General features: G+C 37.2%; 1 protein-coding gene across 1 annotated transcript in view; it reads left to right on the top strand.

Moving 5' to 3' along the window:
• Positions 1-15,427, top strand: part of LOC137284153 (telomere length regulation protein TEL2 homolog) — a 99,864-nt gene extending 84,437 nt beyond the window's left edge. Inside the window, exons 16-19 of the mRNA XM_067815844.1 lie at positions 7,862-7,926; positions 8,234-8,349; positions 11,644-11,726; positions 15,190-15,427. Of these exons, the coding sequence (XP_067671945.1) occupies positions 7,862-7,926; positions 8,234-8,349; positions 11,644-11,726; positions 15,190-15,210 (285 nt within the window). The 3' untranslated portion in view covers positions 15,211-15,427. The remainder of the gene's footprint in view (positions 1-7,861; positions 7,927-8,233; positions 8,350-11,643; positions 11,727-15,189) is intronic.
• The last annotated feature ends 4,780 nt before the right edge of the window (positions 15,428-20,207 follow it).

Below are 20,207 nucleotides of genomic sequence, written 5' to 3'. Positions count from 1 at the left end.
ACTGTCGCCAGAGCTCTACAGTGACGTCTTAGAAGGAACGGTTTCCAGTTAAATGTATAGAAAATGTGTAGGAAGCTCGTCATTTTGCTGATTTCTCGACGTCACCAAAGACATGCCGAATTGTTGTGTTGCCGTCAATTGTTTCTTCGGGTCGGGGGATGGTGTCAATATGCACAGATTTCCACCAGACTCCGTAGTTTGTGCTTAGATTGGTTGTTAGTGTGCACGAAGTGAGCTTTGTGGAAGCCTGTGGTGTATACTTAATCGGATGGTTCGCCGCCTACCACACTTCCAAGATAGAAAATGGAGTTCAAGTTTCATCGAGTTTATAAAATCAAGACTGCTTACTACACATTGTTGACCAAAAGTTTTTTGCATGGATATAATGCTTTCTTCCTCGGAAACAAAGTTGTGGTCGAAGTGACAATATTATCGTAAGTAATCTTATATTGACCCCATATATTGACCGATTCCAAGAGTGAAATTGTTATGTTATAAGGAGTGTCATGTAAAATCCTGTTGTCCATCAATAAAATACATATTTTACTACCAGTAGAAGTAATTGTCCTTTTGTAAGTCGGTGAAAACAAACTTAAATAGCATTCATCCCAAGACAGGGCGCCGCCATTTTTGAAAATCGTGAAGTCAAATCCATTTGAATTAATAAGATTATGTATGGTTTGTCCTCATCACGTTAGAAACTCAAAACTACATAAATATGTATTTGAATCATTACCAAAAGGAGTTTGCATGACACAACCTGTAACATAACCTAAGCAAGGTCGGGGTCGAAGTGAAAATGCTGCACGATAAATTTCTTCACTTGCTAAATTTACTTGGTTTGTAAGGTTCACTCACCAGTATGTAGACACTTGTCAATATACGTCTTTATACTTGGACTCATAATCCTAATTACTTTATAATCATACTTGTATGCATTTTGAAACTTGATAAAAAGAAGTGATCTGCGAATGTATAAGAGGAATGTAATATGTAGACATTTCATAGTTTTCCTATATGAATCATAATTCGCACGCACACCCTAGTGTATGTCGTCTGCATCATTACACTTAACGATGAAAACAATGATTCTTTTGAAAGCTACGACAACTTATTAAAAACAAAAATGCAAATATTAAAATTAAAGTTATAGGAGCAATGTCAGGCTATTACCTTCTTCGAAGAATGTATCCATCAATATCCACAAAAACAAGTGATATATAATTCATCTGCAGATATCCCAAGTGATGTGTCTTTTAACAGTCTAATATACGAAAACGTGATGTATCGTTTCAGGTTTTTCACATTGCTGTATAGTTTCATTGGTTACCCAAGATAGCACACCTGGCAACTAATTGCATAATGTGCGTCATTCTTTTTAAAAAGTTATTTAGTTAGCCAATAATGAGCAATCAATGTATTGGCGGTTAATCCTTTGAAAGAAGGGTGTTGTTTTACATAGACACAGACACGACAGAGTGTATTCAGTATAGATTAGAAAGTGTACATACATAAACACTACTTTTTGACAAATCCCCCATTTAAATCCCCATAAAACTAATTAATCAATCCGCGTGTTATCGGTTAATCCTTTGATCGATCCAGACAAAACAAATGCCAAATTGGGGCCTTTGTCGGGTAATATAAGTGGCGTTACCACTAATTATACCTGTTATAAATTCATTACCTGAGCATCAAGTGAATGATAACAAATAACGTGTAGGTTTATACCACCTAACACGCATTACAACCTAGCGACACCAAGTGATTTTGACAGAATCGTCTATGAAAACAAGGGTTGTAACTCAAAATCTAGGCAAAGCAGGAGACAAAACTTAATAAAAGTAGATTGTGAGAACATATAGCTTTAATTTTTCTCAACAGTTTTCGCGATTTCAGGTTCGTACAAACCTGTAAACGAAATAGTTTAACCCTTGAAATGTAGATGAATACTGCACAGACCCTCATTTCTATACCCACTATTACGTCACGGAGACGCGCCGCTCTGATTGGTTGAAATTTCGTTTTCGGCTGAGAATTTTGCACTGTTGACAAAAAGGTCAATTTAAGGTAATTGAAGATGAAAATGAGCAGTTTTAATGACGGGGTTTCATTTATAACGATGTCAGCAACTGATTTTGCATTTGTACCCTATTAGAGTATATGTGACCTTTAAAGCAATTTTCCTGTCTGGAGTAAATACTCAACATTATAAATTAAGGTCTGATGTAACGAATGTATTGCATGTTATGTAATGTGTGCATGTAAGTGATGCAAGGGGGTTTATCCTCTGCTTTATAAAAACAAGCATTGATCAAAGGATTAACCGATAACACACTGATTGATTAATTACTTCCACAGCAGATTTGTCAAAAAGGCAGTGTTTTTGAGTGTAGGTTTACGTAATCTATACTGAATACATCCTGTCGTAAAGTACGAGTGTAAAAACAACATCCTTCCTACAAAGAATTAACCGCCACCTTGACTGATTGATTGTTGCTCATTATTGGCTAACTAAATGGCGGACATCATAAAGTTAGCTGCCAGGTGTACTGTCCTGGGTGACCAGTGAGATTATGTATACACCAGTGTGAAAAATTCTCAAAACATGTGTCACTTTTTCGCATATGGGACAGTTGAAAGACACAAGACATAGAGCAGGATTATTTACCAGCTGCAGATGAATGGAATATCGTTCTTTTATGTGGATATAGATGGATACATTCCTGAACGAGGTGATAGCCTCACATTGTTGCTATAACTTTCCTCTGCCTTGAATTTAATATTTGAATTTTGTTTAAATTTATTTCTTGTTTCACAATGGCAATCTATACAATGTTTAGATATTAAAATCATGTTAGAAATTCACTGTAAGTATAAGCAGAACATGTGGGTTTTTTTGTATTAACTTTTAAAATGCATTAAAATGAATTAAAAGAAGCTGAAATAAGAGGTATACAAATAAGAAATAGAATTCAGTGGTACGAGGAAGGAGAAAAAACAACCAAATATTTCTGTCATCTCGAAAACAGAAATTATACCAGTAAGCTTATGAATACTGTCATTAATGATGGAGGAGAAGTAATATCAGATGGTAAGGCTATTTTATATGAGCAGAGAAAATTTTATGAAAATTTATATGCATCAGGTGGTACAATAGCAAGTAAATATATTGAGATATTCAATGATATTATTACACCAAAACTAACAACTGTTGAAGCTGAAACTCTTGAGGGTGACATTACAATAGATGAGATAACACAAGCTGTTAAATCAATGAAAAATAACAAAAGCCCAGGAATAGATGGTTTCCCAATAGAATTCTTTAAATTTTTCTGGAAAGATCTCCATATTTGGGTTTGTAGATATATATCAGAAACGTTCAGGCAAAATATGTTAAGTCCAACAATCAAAAGAGGCGTCATCACATGTATTCCAAAAGCTAACAAAAATAGACAGTTGTTACAAAACTGGCGCCCAATTTCCCTACTAAATTCTGTGTATAAAATACTCAGTACATGTATAGCCAATAGAATTAAAAAAACTTTGAATACATTAATTCATGAAACTCAGACAGGGTTTATTCCTGGAAGATGTATTAGTGAGAACATAGACTGTTATATGATATTATGTTTGAAGCAAAATTACAGGGTAAAAAGGGACTGTTGTTACTTATTGACTTTGAAAAAGCTTTTGACACTGTCTCTAAAGAATTTATAATTCTAACAATAGGAAAATTTGGCTTTGGACCCAATATGGAAAAATGGATCAAAATATTAATCAATAATCCTACATATTGTGTTATACAAAATGGTCATCTATCTCAGTTTTTTCACAATGAAAGGGGCTGTAGACAAGGTGACCCGGTTTCTCCCTACATATTCCTTTTAGTGGCAGAAATTTTAGGAATAATGATCCGTAAGAACAGTGCAATAAAAGGAATGACGTTGAATAATACTGAACATAAAATTGGGCAATATGCAGATGATACTGAATTATTTCTTGATGGAGGTGAAGAAAGCTTAAGCATAGCAATTGACACCCTAAATAATTTCTACAAAATGTCTGGTTTAAGAATAAACGTAGAGAAGACTAAAGCAATATGGATAGGTTCAATGGCAGGTAGTAACAAGATGTAAAATATGTCAGGATCTTAAGCTTGATTGGCACAGTGGGGATTTTGATGTACTAGGAATAAAGCTTAATCCTAACTTGAATAACCTTGGGTAATTAATACAAGAAAAAGACTAGAAATTATTAATAGAACTCTAGGGAATTGGAGAAAAAGAAATTTGACATTAATAGGGAAAATAACGGTTATTAAAACTTTAGCACTCTCATCATTAGTGCATATATTCACTTCACTCCCAAATCCTCCAAAGGAATTCATTGATAAATTAAACGATATATTTTATAAATTCATCTGGAATGATAAGCGCGATAAGATAAAGCGAACAACACTTATTAGAAAATATGAAGAAGGGGGACTCAGAATGGTTAATGTAGAGGTATGCATAAACTCATTAAAACTGTCAGTATTAAATAAATATCTCCAAAATAAAAACACTAGCCCTAGTACCTTTCCATTCAAGGATGTATTTCTGCTTGGAGCCAACATTGAAAATTATGTGAAAATAATTAATCCCTATTGGAAAGATGTGTTGGCAGCATGGGGAATATTTTATAGAACACATAAAACTGATTTTACAGATATTAATCAAATCCTATCTCAACCCCTTTGGTTCAACCATCAATTCCAAAATAGTAATTTTATTATAAGACATTGGTATTTTAAGGGTATTCACTCTATAAGAGACTTGTGTAATGATCAAGGTATTTTGTCATTTAATGAACTTAAGAAAACTTACAAAATCAAAGGCACAGTTCTTGATTACTACCAGGTTCTTTCAGATATACCAAGAAAATGGAAAGATACTATTAGAAATAATCTATTGATTGTTCATAATCACTACCTCAGCACTTCACTGATATGTTTACTTTCAGCACCAAAGAGGTCAAGATATTTCTATGATAACCTTATAAGTACTGAAAATTTCCCTTCTACATGTGAAAAAAGGCAACAACTCTTTGACACTGTAATCCCATGGGAACATATTTTTAAAAATTATAGAAGATGCACAAAAGATACTAAATTGATTGACTTTCAATTTAAATTTATTCATAATATTATATACACAAAAAAAGAATTACTGAAAATGAAATTAGTTGATGATGAACTTTGCTCTTTTTGTAACTTAGTGTCTGAAAATTTGATACACATTTATTGGGAATGTGAATGTGTGAAAACATTCTGGTTGAAACTGAAAGAATATATTGACAATAAAACAACAGAAACATTTACCCTGACAAAATATACAGTCTTAATTGGTGGAAATAATACTGACTTAATGAACCATATACTTCTTGCTGGTAAAAAATACATTCATGTATCAAGTATTAAAAACACCAAGTTATCACTGGACGCATTTCTAAAAATACTGGGTGATATATTCAAAACTGAAAAGTTTATTGCGACTAAGAATAATAAAATGTTACCATTTGACAGAAAATGGTCACCACTGCTGCCATATATCCAGTATGTATAACTTTTATCCATATGAACTTTTGTCTTATTGTGTACTTGTGCTGTTGCATCATTTATTTGTGTAACTGTCTACTGAGTTGAATGAATAATAAAAAAAAAAAAAAAAAAAAAAAAAACTTTTAAAATGCATACAAATGTGACAAGGAACAAATTAGGTTTATGAGACAAAATATAAAGAGGTACACTGTCTTTGTTATTTTTTAGTCCTAACAGGTTTTTTTTTTATACCACTGTCAGATGAGTAAACTTCAAGGTGTTTCATTTGTTTTCACAATAACGAAGCAAAATGACTTCATCTTTGTTGATCAGTCTACACATAAGCTGTCAATTGCGCATATGTGTGGTGCAGCAGAGATCACGAACCAGTCACGAATTCTGGGATATCATCCAGGTACTCACAGGAGAAAAACAATAACAAAAGAAACAACCAGTCCACAGAAATTGCTCTGCATCAGTGCCCCTTTAAACACATAAAAAATATGCTTCATTACATCATTTTTTCTGGATTACAACATTTCAGGGCTTGTTCTATCGCCATCATCAGGTAGAACAGTTCTGCCTGATGATAGGACTAGAACAAGCCCGGAACGTTATACTCCAGAATATAAGGAAGACAGCCCAGAAAAATGTCTGTGTTCATGGTTGTAAACAATCTTTATTCACATGTCCTGTGTATTTATCTAACCAATTTCCGAACTGTCAGATGTTTTAATAAACCAGATATGATTTAGTGTGAAATATATGAACATTCATGAAAGACAAGGAACTATAGAACTTCTAAATGTGCTTCAAAGATTTGATATTTGTTACCTACAAGGACACTTTCTTTTATCTTCAACTGAAAATTTAGTTTTGAATGCATTTTCAAACTTCCACCGGTTGTCTCTCTGATGTTTGTGAAAAGAACACTAAGTGGAGCTATCTCACTTACATTAAACAAAGGTACCAAGATGGCTGTATTTTCGTAAAGCTTGAGGTTATGAAACATGAAAGAAGTCATGATATGGCGGCTCCAGAGTTTCCAGAGTCATTAACATATGGTGCATGCAGAACAGTGATTTTCGATGTTTGGCAAACATACAATCCCTCTATTCACAGGATATACAAGGAATCATTTTGGTATTTGTAGGCAACTTAAAAAATTTCTTTTAGAGATTAATGATGGCGGTTGATTTTCATAAGAGGTAAATATGTTGACTTTACATCAGTAAAAAGATATATATTACAAGGTGCAAGCAATTCTATTTTGGATATTTTATACCTAGGTGTGTACACTTTTCATTGAAATCGACCATATATGATGAACTGTGACATATAATATGTATCTGATGTTCCTGTGACATGTGATCCTGCCATGGCATGTGATGTTCCTGTGACATGTGATGTTCCTGTGACATGTGATGCTCCCATGGTATATGATGTTCCTGTGACATGTGATGCTCCTGTCGTTTATATAATGTCCCTGTCAAATGTGATGCTCCCATGGTATGTGATGTTCCAGTGACATGTGATGGTCCCATGGTATATGATGTTTCTGTGACATGTGATGGTCCCATGGTATGTGATGTCCCTGTCAAATGTGATGCTCCCATGGTATGTGATGTTCCCGTGACATGTGATGCTCCCATGGTATATGATGTCCCTGTCATATGTGATGCTACTGTGGTACATATAATGTTCCTGTCATAAGTGATGTTCCTGTGGTGTATGTGATGTTCCTGTGACATTTGATGCTCCCATGTTATGTGATGTTCCTGTGACATGTGATGCTCCTGTGATGTATATGATGTTCCTGTGACATGTGATGCTCTTATGGTGTATATGATGTTCCTGTCATACATGGTGTTCCTGTGGTTTATATGACGTTCCTGTGACATGTGATGCCCCTGTGGTGCATGTGATGTTCCTGTGACATTTGATGCTCCCATGGTATATGATGTTCCTGTCTCGTGTGATGCTCCCATGGTATATGATATTCCTGTGACATGTGATGCTCTTGTGGTGTATATGATGTTCCTCTCATATGTGATGCTCCTGTGGTGTATATGATGTTCCTCTCATATGTGATGCTCCTGTGGTGTATATGATGTTCCTCTCATATGTGATGCTCCTGTGGTGTATATGATATTCCTCTCATATGTGATGCTCCTGTGGTGTATATGATGTTCCTATGACATGTGATACTCACATGGTATGTGATGTTCCTGTGACGTTCTGTGTTGATATTGGTGTTGTGTGAGAACTTGTTTGTTGCAGACAAGTGGGCAGATGGGCAGATGTTTGCTGGAGTTCACCTGGGGTCTCAGGTTCCATACTGACGTGTAAGTATTTGTGTCAGTCAGTATCAGTACATTCACATATCATATGAACAGTCCTCTGGTGGTACACTGTTAGGTGCACAACTAGCAAATATGGAGTACTGTTTGCTTCATCATAGTGACTGTTAATGTGGTACAAAGTATCACATTAATCTTGCTTTTTTACGCCAAGCGGTGCTGTTTGCCTCATACATGTATTAGTGATTCTTAATGTATCTTATCTCTGACTTTCCATGTATTCATGGAGATCTGTATGTCAAATTTGTATACATTCATGTCAAACTGAATGACTTTCAATGTATTCATGTAGGTTTGTACGCCAAGCAGTGCTGTTTGCCACATCAATGATCATCCTGGTGGTGCCATGTCACAGTCTGATGTCAGACCTACAGGTAGAGGTGACAGAGATGAAGCTGTGGCTGGAAGGTAGGTGCTCGGTACTGTCCATGAGCACTGTCTTTGTCCTGTCATTATCGTCTCTCTGCCCACAACCTAGTCAGTCAAACTTGTGTATGTTTCTCCATTGTCTGCCCTCATGTCTTCTGTTTGTGAATGAAAATGGCTGTCAGCCTATGGGTATGGCCATCATGTGAAAGGTTATGAGTGTCCTAGTGCACCGAGTTTCTGATGCTGGACCTGTATCTTGTGGACATGACCTCTCCTGCTAGATTTCCTAGTCCCTCATGACATGTACAAATGATTTCCTGTCTGTAGGACATCAGTTCACCCACAACATTTTTACAATAACGCAATAAACACTTTTGCAATAATGAAACCATTACTTTTTGGAGGTGTTATAAGGAACTCGCACATATGTTAAGGGCTGACCCATCATTAGAAGTCAACCATGAAAAATACCGATTTGCTGTTTTTTTCCCATGCTTGTCATAAGAGGCAACTAATGGGATCGGCTGGTCAGGCTCGCTGACTTGGGTGACACATGTCATCCATCCTTAATGCATAGATCAGTGCTGCTAATGTTGATCACTGGACTGTCTGGTCTGGACTTGATAATTTACAGATCAGGGCCATATAGCTGGAATATTGCTGAGTGCAATGAAAAGCATTAAAACATGCAGCAAACCAAACAGTCACAGGTGGTTTCCCATACAACTGTCGGTACTCCCCAATGTGCCCACAGACTTTTTGAAGAACTATGATTAACATACCACAGAATAAGTTCCAGCTTTCCGTAGCTCTCCATAAAATATACTACAGTAGAATACTTTTATAACGAACACGGATATAACGAACTGATGACTATAGTGAACTGTTTTAAAAGTCCCGAATAAACCACTATAAGTTATCATATAAAAACGTCGTGAATAATGAATTCTCTATAACGAACTTACTGGCTATAGCGAACTCATTTGCAATCCCCAAGAGTCCCAGGAAACACTAATTAACGGTGTGAATATCAAACTGAGCGAACTGAATCAGTGTCACTGCCAATTAGCGGTGCTCACTTTGAAATCAGTGTATGGTGAACCAGGGAGTTCCAGTTACCAGTAATTAATCTTTGAAAGAAGCTGTGGCGCGCATGCAGTCGGCCAAGCGTGGACAAAGCAAGATAACTGATTTTGCAGTGAAACGTATGTAATGGTCATATGAATGAATGCATGAATAAGCTGAGTACATTGTTGCTGTATTGTACTATATACATTGTAGTGTGTTTTTGTTGTTCTTTCAATGGATTTTCGTGAATAACAAACTACGGATATAACAAACTAATTTCAGTGGTCCCTTGGAGTTCGTTATAAAGGTATTTTACTGACCTTACCATGTACAATCACAGTGTTAGTCATACTTACTTGTAAGTGCCATGATTTACTATTTTTCCATTAGATGGCTTTTCTTTTACAAACCAATAATAGTGTTATCAGAGAGACAATCAGCATACAAAAAAAACACTGGTCCAAATATTCTCATGTTCTGCAAAGTATTTTTGTTAAAGGTCACATGCAACCAAAAAATCAAACATAATTAAAGTACATTTATCACATATTTATGACATATAATATACATTGCTGCTTTAAAAAAAAAAAATAAACACAATTATAAGCGTACAATCGCGATTCAAAAGTGCAATATTTGTACTTGGGCTTACTTCCCCCGAAACGAAGTCCTCGGGAGACCGAACCCAGTCATAGCAGGTGGATATGCACTCAAGTGTAACGACAGCTTCCGATTGGCTGTTTCATTTGCTTATATGCTGAGGGTTCATTGTGTGTACAGAAAGATGATCTGTTTGATGGGCAATTTAGAAGTATAGCCAGTCACAAAAAAAGTAAGATTCTTTATGGACAACAACTTCTTTTTGTGTACTTGATTTGTCGTTTCAGTGTGGATTTATATACTGTTGTCAAACAAAATCATATACACAAAAAGAAATCATTATCCGTGAAGAATGTATATAGAGATGTTGGGTTTGGAAAATACATGTTCTCTGAATTTGCACTCGATCCAATCAAAAATCATGTCAGTAGAGATGGTAAACTACTGCGTGGCTGGAATCTGTCATTCGTCCAAGTACAAATCAGGACTTGAAACTGACAAGAGTTTGCACCAGTCTCCGTCAGATCCAGTCATCCTAAAAAAATGAATGTAGTTTGTTTGCAACCCACAGACATAAACACATGTCATGTGTATCACACGTGCCTAGCTACATAATGTGGCAGACACGGGACTCGGGTGCACGAGTCATAAATCAAATTATTTTGTTTATGGCGTATAGTCTGGTAGGTGTTAAGTTCAAATTGCACGTGGTCAATGATTGAAGCTGTGTATTGCATGTTGTCTTTAGCAGACAGGCAGACAGACATATAGGTGTGAATAAACCAGACACTGAGCTTTCTCTGTGACAGAGACTGCTTACCACAATCAGCAAGTTGTTTTACGTAATGAGTAGATTATTTACTTGTTTGTGTACACAACCGAGATTAGACCACTGCTCATGACCTCATACACCGGGCATGCATACTGTTTCAAGCTCTGCAAACCTATTCACTGCGCATGCGTTATGGATGCAGCGCAGCACAGCTGTTGAAACAGTATTTAGTGAAACATTTGAACTCCAATTTCGCAGGCTTTTTTTCAATCGCGTTTTTTTTTCAACTTTGTAGGTTGAATTGGCATTTTTTATGATTTGTTTCGGCAAGTGCACACCAAAAGGTACCAGAATCTGCAAAGTTGTGTTTTACGTTGCATGTGACCTTTAATAGACAATATATATGTTGAATACATATCTTTGTTCCATATTGACAAATATGAAACAAACTCAGTACTGCAGTTTTGCCTTCCTTGTCAGGTTTCATGGAAGTACTCTTCTTGTGTAATATCACTATCCATGGTACTGGTTTCATACCTTTACCTGCCCATGAACATCTGCATTAGAATTGGTCTTCAGCAACCCATGAGGCAACTTTTGGGACTAGGTGGTCAGATTCGTCATATCCCAGTTGTGTAGATTGATGCTTGTCCAGACTTGATTATCTACAGACCGCCAACATACAGCTGAATATTGCTGAGTGAGGCCTTTAACACCAACTAACCAATGATACCTATATCCGGTACAAAAAAGTGTGCACCTGCATATCATTATTATCACTGATTTAATTTACCTGCTAGTAGTGTCAGAATTTGCTGGTACACATGTAAAGTTTAAAATGGTCTTGTGGTAATCAATCCATCCTTGGTTTATCTCTGATGTTTGTATGACAGGGCTGATGGACAGAGACCCTGACTCTGAGTGCCAAAAACTGGCACTCCAGGCATTGGTGCTCTTGGGGAATGTGGTCAAACAGGTATGTTGATCAAAAGTTTTACTGCTATCAAGACTTGGAGTGCAGTCTGTCATACTCTGTGTGTATTAGAGTCTCAACAAATCAAATTTTACATAGGTGGAACATTTAGCATTTCAGTGTTTATAGCTACAAAGACAAACACAATGTTTGTTTACCATACAACACACGTCTGAACCTTTCAAAATATACAAAAATTCAATTTTCAAATTGTCTAGATCTTAGCTAACAATTCGACAACTAAAAATATTCTTCTTTAAATAATTTAGATGCAGCCACACATTAAATATAAAGAAATGAACACACATCTTCTTTATGAGAGAACACAACGTTTCGGAGTTAATGCTTACTCCTTCATCACCTGATGAAGGAGTAAGCATTAACTCCGAAACGTTGTGTTCTCTCATAAAGAAGTTGATATCCATAAAAATCTTCATTCTTATGTATTTTCACTTCTAAATGACATTCAAAGACCTAACACACATCTGATGATGTTTGCTGTGTGGCTGAAACAATGCTGATGTGATGTTAAGTGTTTGCTCACACCGATCATACAATAAAACTGCGAATGTTTGATCAGCTACCTACATTTGAACTGGACACCTCAATACAGTGCAGTCTGTCTAATGCAGACTGGCTTGGGACAGACAAGAAAGTCTGAATTAAAGTACTGTAGGAAATAAAAAAAACCTGGTTTTTTGCCTCTGCTCTGTATACCTAAAATTTGGACAATTGAAAATAGTACAGGTCAAAATAACCCACCTCGGCCTAACTGGGCATTCACTGTGATGCGTGATAGGATATCCAAAAAGGCATGTTTACTTATAAAATTGCACAAAACATAGAAAAAAATATGACTAGCTGCTTAAAACAATACATCTGACTATGATGGCTGTTAGGTTGCTCAGCCAGGTATGATAATGAACCGTCAACTCACCTGAGCTGAAACGCATGTGCTGCTGACAGACACAAGGCGTCATCTGAAATGTATTTTATGCCTTTCCATGTGTGTTGAATATGTCTCATCTGTTGATAAACATCTACTGTGTCTTTTTTCGTAAAGTTTATGTTGAGATCATGTAAAATGTATGATGATATAAAAAAGCTTAGTCTGTGTCTATGACACACCAGACGACCCCTTCAACCTGTTTCCTTTTATAGTGATAGTGAGACTCCTCTGAAGCATCATCCTTAATAGTTTCAGTATTATAGTTGTTAATGTATACGACAAATGTCGTTAGTAATGATGCCCATTCTAAAACTTTAATTTTAGAATGGGCAGTTAAAAAGTGTTATTTGTAATGCAATATCATTGCACATAAAGTCATGGTCTGCTCCAAATAAGTGGCTTTGGACATACAAAAAAATCGCATAATTAATTTCTCCACAAATCTCTCTAAGTAGATTGTAGATATAAATGAAAAAAAAAAGTTTGTTTGTATTTCCGACAGTACATTAGTCAGCAGTCCAAGTTACACAGAAGTTAATGGAGTTATCTCCCTTTGACCAGCATGCAATTGTGCATGCAACACATATTGCTTGAATATGTATAAAGACAAAACACTTACTGACAAAGTACATTTGTTTAATACATACACACATATAAAAGCTTTACTTTGTGATGAAATCAGTCATCAAGGACTGTGACTGACTGTTAACTGACTGAGTATCAGAGTTCCTGTAGTGGCTTTCAGTGTAGCCACGGGATTCAACAGTTCAAGTGAGCTTTGCACCATAGCAAAATGTTTCATTTCCTTGACCATCTCTAGAGCAAACTTTGGATGCGTGAGGCTGATAGTTAGTGAATCACTGTATACTAATTAGTCCAAGTATATTATACTCTTCCCAAGGAGACATGAACACTTGTGCTGACATTTTGTAAAGATTATTATTAAATGATACATGCACTTTCACTCCATTTGAAATGTTTCTGTATTTTATGTGATGATCTCAGTTCTGTCATGTTATATTATGGACACAAGAAAACTAATATTGATTGAGGCTTACATAACTGGACTTAACAACCATGCTGTACATCATTGGAGATGACCTGCTTATGTAATCCTAAATGAACCTGAATTTAAGACAAACACTACATTCTAGTCAGCAAGCCAGCAAGAAAGATGGACAATGTTTGTCACAACTTGTGCCTTGATCTCATGACATTTATGTCATTATTCAAAGTGTATGCTGATCTGCTGGGTCTTGATTGCAGTAGCATTCCTCGTGTTAAAGAGGGGAGCTGCAGATTATGTGACCAGTCTCACCCAGTACCAACAGTTCTCCTGTTGAACAGCATAAACTCCAGACTGGCTTCATGTCTTGCTTGTCATTTCACTCTGATCATAGCAGGCCGGTGAAGGTCCGGGGTAGAGAAAGCCTTCAGCAACCCATGCTTGCCATAAACAGAGACTCTGCTTGTCGTAAGAGGCGGCTAACAGGATCAGGTGGTCAGACTTGCTGACTTGGTTGACACATGTCATTGGTTCCCAGTTGCACAGATCAATGCTCATGCCGTTGATCACTGGAAGATGAAGTGGAAACGTCTAGGGAATGTTGCCAATTATATTTTGACACTTGACATAATTTCCATACACTTGCATGTTATTTCAGTGTCGCATAGATAATTTTCATGAAGTGAGTTTAGGATGGGCCTTTGTAAAATGTGAAATCATCTCTTCTTTGCACACATAATTTCAGTTCATTTCTCCAACTACTATTTAGCTAATGACATAATGACAACTTACATATGGTTCCACAATGTGCAATCCCATAGGCTGCCATGTTCAAGTATTTCACGGCACTGTATATATGTTGATTAAGTTGTTGCCATTCAATTAATAAACAATGGAAAGTTAAACAGAAATTAAGTGATTGTAGGTAAGATGAATCCTCACAAATGTGTAAAATGTGCAAAATTGTACTTCGATCTTACAAAAAATGAATTCATGAAAATTATTTATGCTGCCCTAAATTAGAAAGTAAGTCAGTGGAAATTATATCACATGCCTGATTATAATTGTGAAAAGACAGCGGTTGTTTTATGTCATTAAAATACCAAAACTTGGAAACAACCACATTAGAAACATAAATTTAGCACCAAAACTTTGTGTTCAGAAACTTTGACAGTTTGGTACTTATTGTAAAGTTGTTAAACAGTATCATACAGTATTACATGTTATTTTTATTACTGAAGTTTGAGAAGTGTTCTTAAAATATTATCATTTCATATACTGTATATTTTTTTTTGTTTGTGAAAGGAAATTGACTGCAATTTATATGTCACCAGTATTCATTGACATTTCAGATGATAACTTCATGACCAGGTGAGCTACAGGGGAACAATATATTGTTGTCTTGTTGCAAGCTGAATTTGGAGAAAGTTCCTGAAAGAGATTTGAATGTTCATAAAAGTTCATGTCAGCGCGTGATCAGCTCAATATTCATGTGTGTTTATTTCCAACAGGAGTTCCATACTAAATCATGACTTACAAGACTTCTCACAAGAGATGATCCCAAGAAATGACTGATGGAGAAGGTCCTCATGTTGCACCAGTAGCAGTCAGCAGGAAAAGATAGGACCAGTCGCCCCCCTTGTAGAGGTCATAGGGTCGAGGTGAATCAAGGGAACCCCATATAGACTGAGAAGCACAATATTGTGGTGTCTGAATGGTGTCTGAATGAAATAAACATATGAAATGACAGTAATGTTTTAATTTTTTGTTAACACTGCAAAAGGGCCCCTTGGATACCAGGACTGGTTGTGTGTCAGATGTTAGAATTAATATTGCCTTCAATAATGTTCCTTTATTTGTTGCCCGCTTCTTGGTGCTTTGTGGTTCTTTCAGTGGATGCCACCAAGGACCTGTATCTAGTGGGACCACCTGTATAAACTGGGTATTCTCCCAGTTTGACTTCTAGTGAACATAAACATATAATGGAGCACCCCGACACTGTGTACCATGTACTGTACTTGTACAGCTGATTACTTCCAGTTTGTTTACTCTTTGAAATAAACAATAAACCTATGTGGAAGCATATGCCGATCAGATCGTGCGCGTGCGTGCATGCGTGATACAGAGAGAAATTTTGTTAAATGACCTTTGAAACTTGGTCACCATGTGAACTGTTTGTCATGAAAAGACTACACGCGCTGGGTCTACTATAAGTCAGTTCTATATTGTAGTGTTTGTGCTTTGATCATATTCAAAGTATTCGGGCAACCACTCTGTAATCCCATGTACCTGGGACAGAACTCGGAATTCTCAGTTGAACGGGGCGTAGGTACCATTATAAAACAAAAAGTATGGGCATACATATATGATTTTGAAAATAAAGTTGGGCAAACCTTTAATAATATATGTATACATAGAGTTTTGCAAACTTATAGGGCATACACGGAAAAGTTGGCTTTCTACACGCTTGTTTAAATTGGCTTACTACACGCCTGTTTACCTGGTGTATGTCACAGATGTATTGTCGCTGACTGACACCAGATGAAATTGGGAGAAGCGATTGTAAAATCTTCCCGAAGGTAAGTAATGAAACTGTGAAAGTTGCATTATCTTTTGATACGCTGTAAGCATGAGTGTTTTATCTCCGTTAACAGCGCTTGTTGTGTAAATATATATCGAGACCAGTGGTCAATAATGATTCATGAACATGGGAACAGTTGCTTCCCTTTGACCTCTAAATCGTGAACGGAGTCGTACAACGGAAGTGCAAAACTAGTCTGCAGAAACAGGATGACAAATAGCTTGGTTTGGGTAGATATGATTTGTCGCGAATTCAAATTTGCACATGTATATGGTTATCCCGTACTGAATGAACTTACAATATTTCCACGGATGCTTTCAGTGTCTCTGGAGAATGACCTCAAACTGTCATTTACATTATCCAGAAAATATTTTCTCAGAATATAAACTATAATGAGGAATACTGACAACTTGTTAGAGTCTCCCTGGAAAATGCATTTCCCATCGTCAGGATGTGTATATAATTAACATCTCTTTGAACCTTACAACCAGGCATTGTTCGATTTGTGATCTGAAGGAAAAACTGAAAACCTTATCAGCGACTGAATACGCTACAGGTTAACGTCTCCCTTTCAATATATTTACCATTAGTTGTAAACCTGAGTGCAGCGTACTCCGATCTCAGACACTCAAACAACACGATTAACCCATTTATGTTTCTCTTAGAATTCAAGACTATCATATTCATTCATTAGTAACGTACATGTCCTTGTACACTCAGCCTGTCTTAATCCAGTCTGTGTTCGAGTTTGTGACAAAGTTGTGTTTCTTTTGTCCCCGAACGAGTAGTTTCAGATTATGCTCTCACTTTACGACATTGCAGGGGCTTTAAACGTGTGATATCTTGTTTGTCCTTTACAATGGTGGACCAAAATAATGCTAGTCGTACCAACATTGGTGGCCATTCTTCTTTCGGAAAGGTCAGGTCCACGAGGAAAGCGGGATTTCGGAAATAAGGACATGTCAAGCGAACAAATCTTTAATTTAAACCAAGTGTTCTATTGCCTTTGAAGTTTGAGTTAAAGAGACATTACTTGTATAGATCGAGCACTGTAATTATGCCTACAGGTATTCAGGGCTTTACAGGAGTATAGATTCCCGAGCACCCGTGTGATTAGTCGCGACCACGCCCACTTTCTACCCCCTGACCCACTGAAGGAGGGTGTGCGTTTCACCATAAGCTAGATTAACAGTTTACACGGTAAACAAATAACTCTATGACCACCCCGCCGTATGTGCGAGCTGGTCACGCAACCAACAACCAAACCCGATATGCTCGTAAACAAGCAATTTTACGGTGATTACAGTTCTAAAAGGATCTGTGGTAAAGTTCATTGGAGATCTCTTTGCCCCGTTTTGTGATAAATCACTACCATGAATGTCATGCCCACAAATGCTCGGTCATATGAATTCGTGCACAGTCATGGATCAGCCTGTCTGTCCTGCACGTGCGCCCGGGCCCGCACGCTGTAGGTCATGTGGTACATCAGTGGGCACTCCGGAATCCCCGGCCAACAAATTGGTTGTTTTTTCGGAAAAAAAACAAACTTCATGTGCCTTGCTCAAGCGAACCGTATTAGTTACCTTTGTATAATATTCTTTTGAAGAGTAACTCATTGTGATGATTTTTACCTTACTAGACATGTAGATCATGTGATCCACAGTGTACAGACGTGAGCAACTGGATGTGTTTGCTCCCTTCAAGGTGCGACACTGGCTTTTGTTGTATTAGGCGTTTACGTTCATGTTTCTTAGTTTCGGTATTGGTTCCGTCCATGACCTGGGTATTTCTGTCACAGTGTTGGCGTGCCCCCTGCTCGCAATGTCCTGTACTTGGACTAGATGGCATTAACACGACATGAGATCTCAGTCGGCCAAGCACAACTACGGCGAGATAGTAGTTTTGAGTAGTTTAGTTCTATGGGAATCCAACATAATGTATACCATAGTGGGGGCTGTCCACCCTTTTGATCCTCCAATGATGAGTATCATTCCATCAGGCATTTGTCTGCTGAGTGTAGCGTGCACATGTCGCGATACAGCTGCGTCTGCTATTGTAACACAGCCAAGACACGCAAATGAGCTTGACGACAACAGTTACCACGCCGTATTTACCTGTTGTCTATCTCTTCAACTTTCGACTTATGTTTCAACAACTGTTTTGCAGAAATGTCAAATAGTCGGTCAGAGGGGATAGTTCGACTTTTTATATGACGTGTCATGACATTGCCAGTTGTGGTCCTAGTTGTAGATCATCTCCTCATCTACATCCCACATTCTGTGGCGTATAGTATCATGTGTCTTATATCAGTAAACCAATTGCTCCGTAATGACAGTAGTGCGTTGAATACTGGCGGTACAATTACCAACACTCACAGACAGTCTGGACCGGTGGGGTAACCTAATGCTTTAGTCGTCCGCTCGTCTCACTGAATACCTGGTTCTATTCCCCATATGGGTACAATGTGTTAAGCCCATTTCTGGTGTTTCGTGATATTGATGGAATACTGGTGAAATCCCACTCACTCATTTACTCGCAGGCTAACCTGTTTGTATGTCAATCTGTAACAATCTAACATATACATGACTCCCGACCTTCTTGTCCACTGTCCACCTTGAGTATCACCCTGAGATCAGTTTATCACACCACATTATGAGTAGATATTAGCTTCTATATCACTCACGTATTCAATCATAACTCTTAGATACATATAGACTTCAGAGACGTTGGTGGTGGACCACAAACCAGCGTCACTCACTTGCCATGTTTAGAAAACAGACTTGGTACTATTCAATGTAAGCACATTTTAAGCAAGCGAAAACCATCTTTTGAGCTTTTCATAGTATAGTGGTTACTTTTGACACAACAATAGTTCAAATCCATTTACATGTGACGCTGGTCATGAGAACATTGTAAAGTCGAGCTGCTATATGCATCTCAGTGAATGTATGGCGATATTCCCTAATGGCAGGATAAGGGAAGCGAGAGGGAGCTTTGTCTTCTTAATGTTAAATGACTTGACACTAATAGACATAATTGAGAGCACTTGATAATAAGCTTAGCGTGTATGAGAGAATATCGATAGACACCGACACATGTTTACTGGCATAATGTAACGGTAATGATGCGTACATAAATAATAGTATTTCGCCACAGGCTCACTTATTGTACCCTTGTAAGGTCTTTGCATTTTGATGAAACAAATCTGTTGACATTTGTATAAGCCGTTTTGCCTTCAATGGTTGTAGATCAAAATGAGTAGTGCTAATGTTGATCCTGATGAGTGTTTTAAACCGCTTGGCCCGCGCATAACCCGATATTGCATCGGATAAACTGAGTGTAATGTATTTCAAATGTCTTAGCTACGATGCTTTTTTATGGTAACAAAACATGCTTCCGTTTATTTAGTCTCACACACACTCAATGAAATTTCAGGTCTGTTCAGTTTATTTAGCAGAATAACGACAAACAAATAATCATAACCAGATGGTTACATATCCAGCAGAGAAAATAAATATTATTTGACAAAAAACCCCACTACCCCGACACAAACACGCACGCACGCACGCACGCACGCACATATACTCAACACAGTGTATTTGTTGAAGAAACTGTTCACAGCAGTAGCACTGTTCAAATAAATGATATGTGCGGGGTATTTGAATGGACGACACACATATTGATACAACAAGTATATATGGGTGACAACTTCTGTAATTCTAGAGCACGACGTTTCGCCTGCCGAATTAAAGAATCTGTCATCCATATATATATTTGCTATATCTGACGTCCAGCTTCTAAAATGCCACCTCATATTTCAGTTTCAAAGTTGTATTTTATTTTGTAAAGTTTGAATATATCAACTAGATCACCTATCACTTCAGAAAGAACATCACAGTTCTTGCACGTCAAGCAACTTTTTGGACGATTGATGTCAACATGAATTTC

This window comes from Haliotis asinina, chromosome 5 (assembly GCF_037392515.1).
Source record: "Haliotis asinina isolate JCU_RB_2024 chromosome 5, JCU_Hal_asi_v2, whole genome shotgun sequence".
Classification (NCBI taxonomy): Eukaryota; Metazoa; Mollusca; class Gastropoda; order Lepetellida; family Haliotidae; genus Haliotis; species Haliotis asinina.
This window is presented reverse-complemented; position numbering and strand designations above follow the sequence as displayed.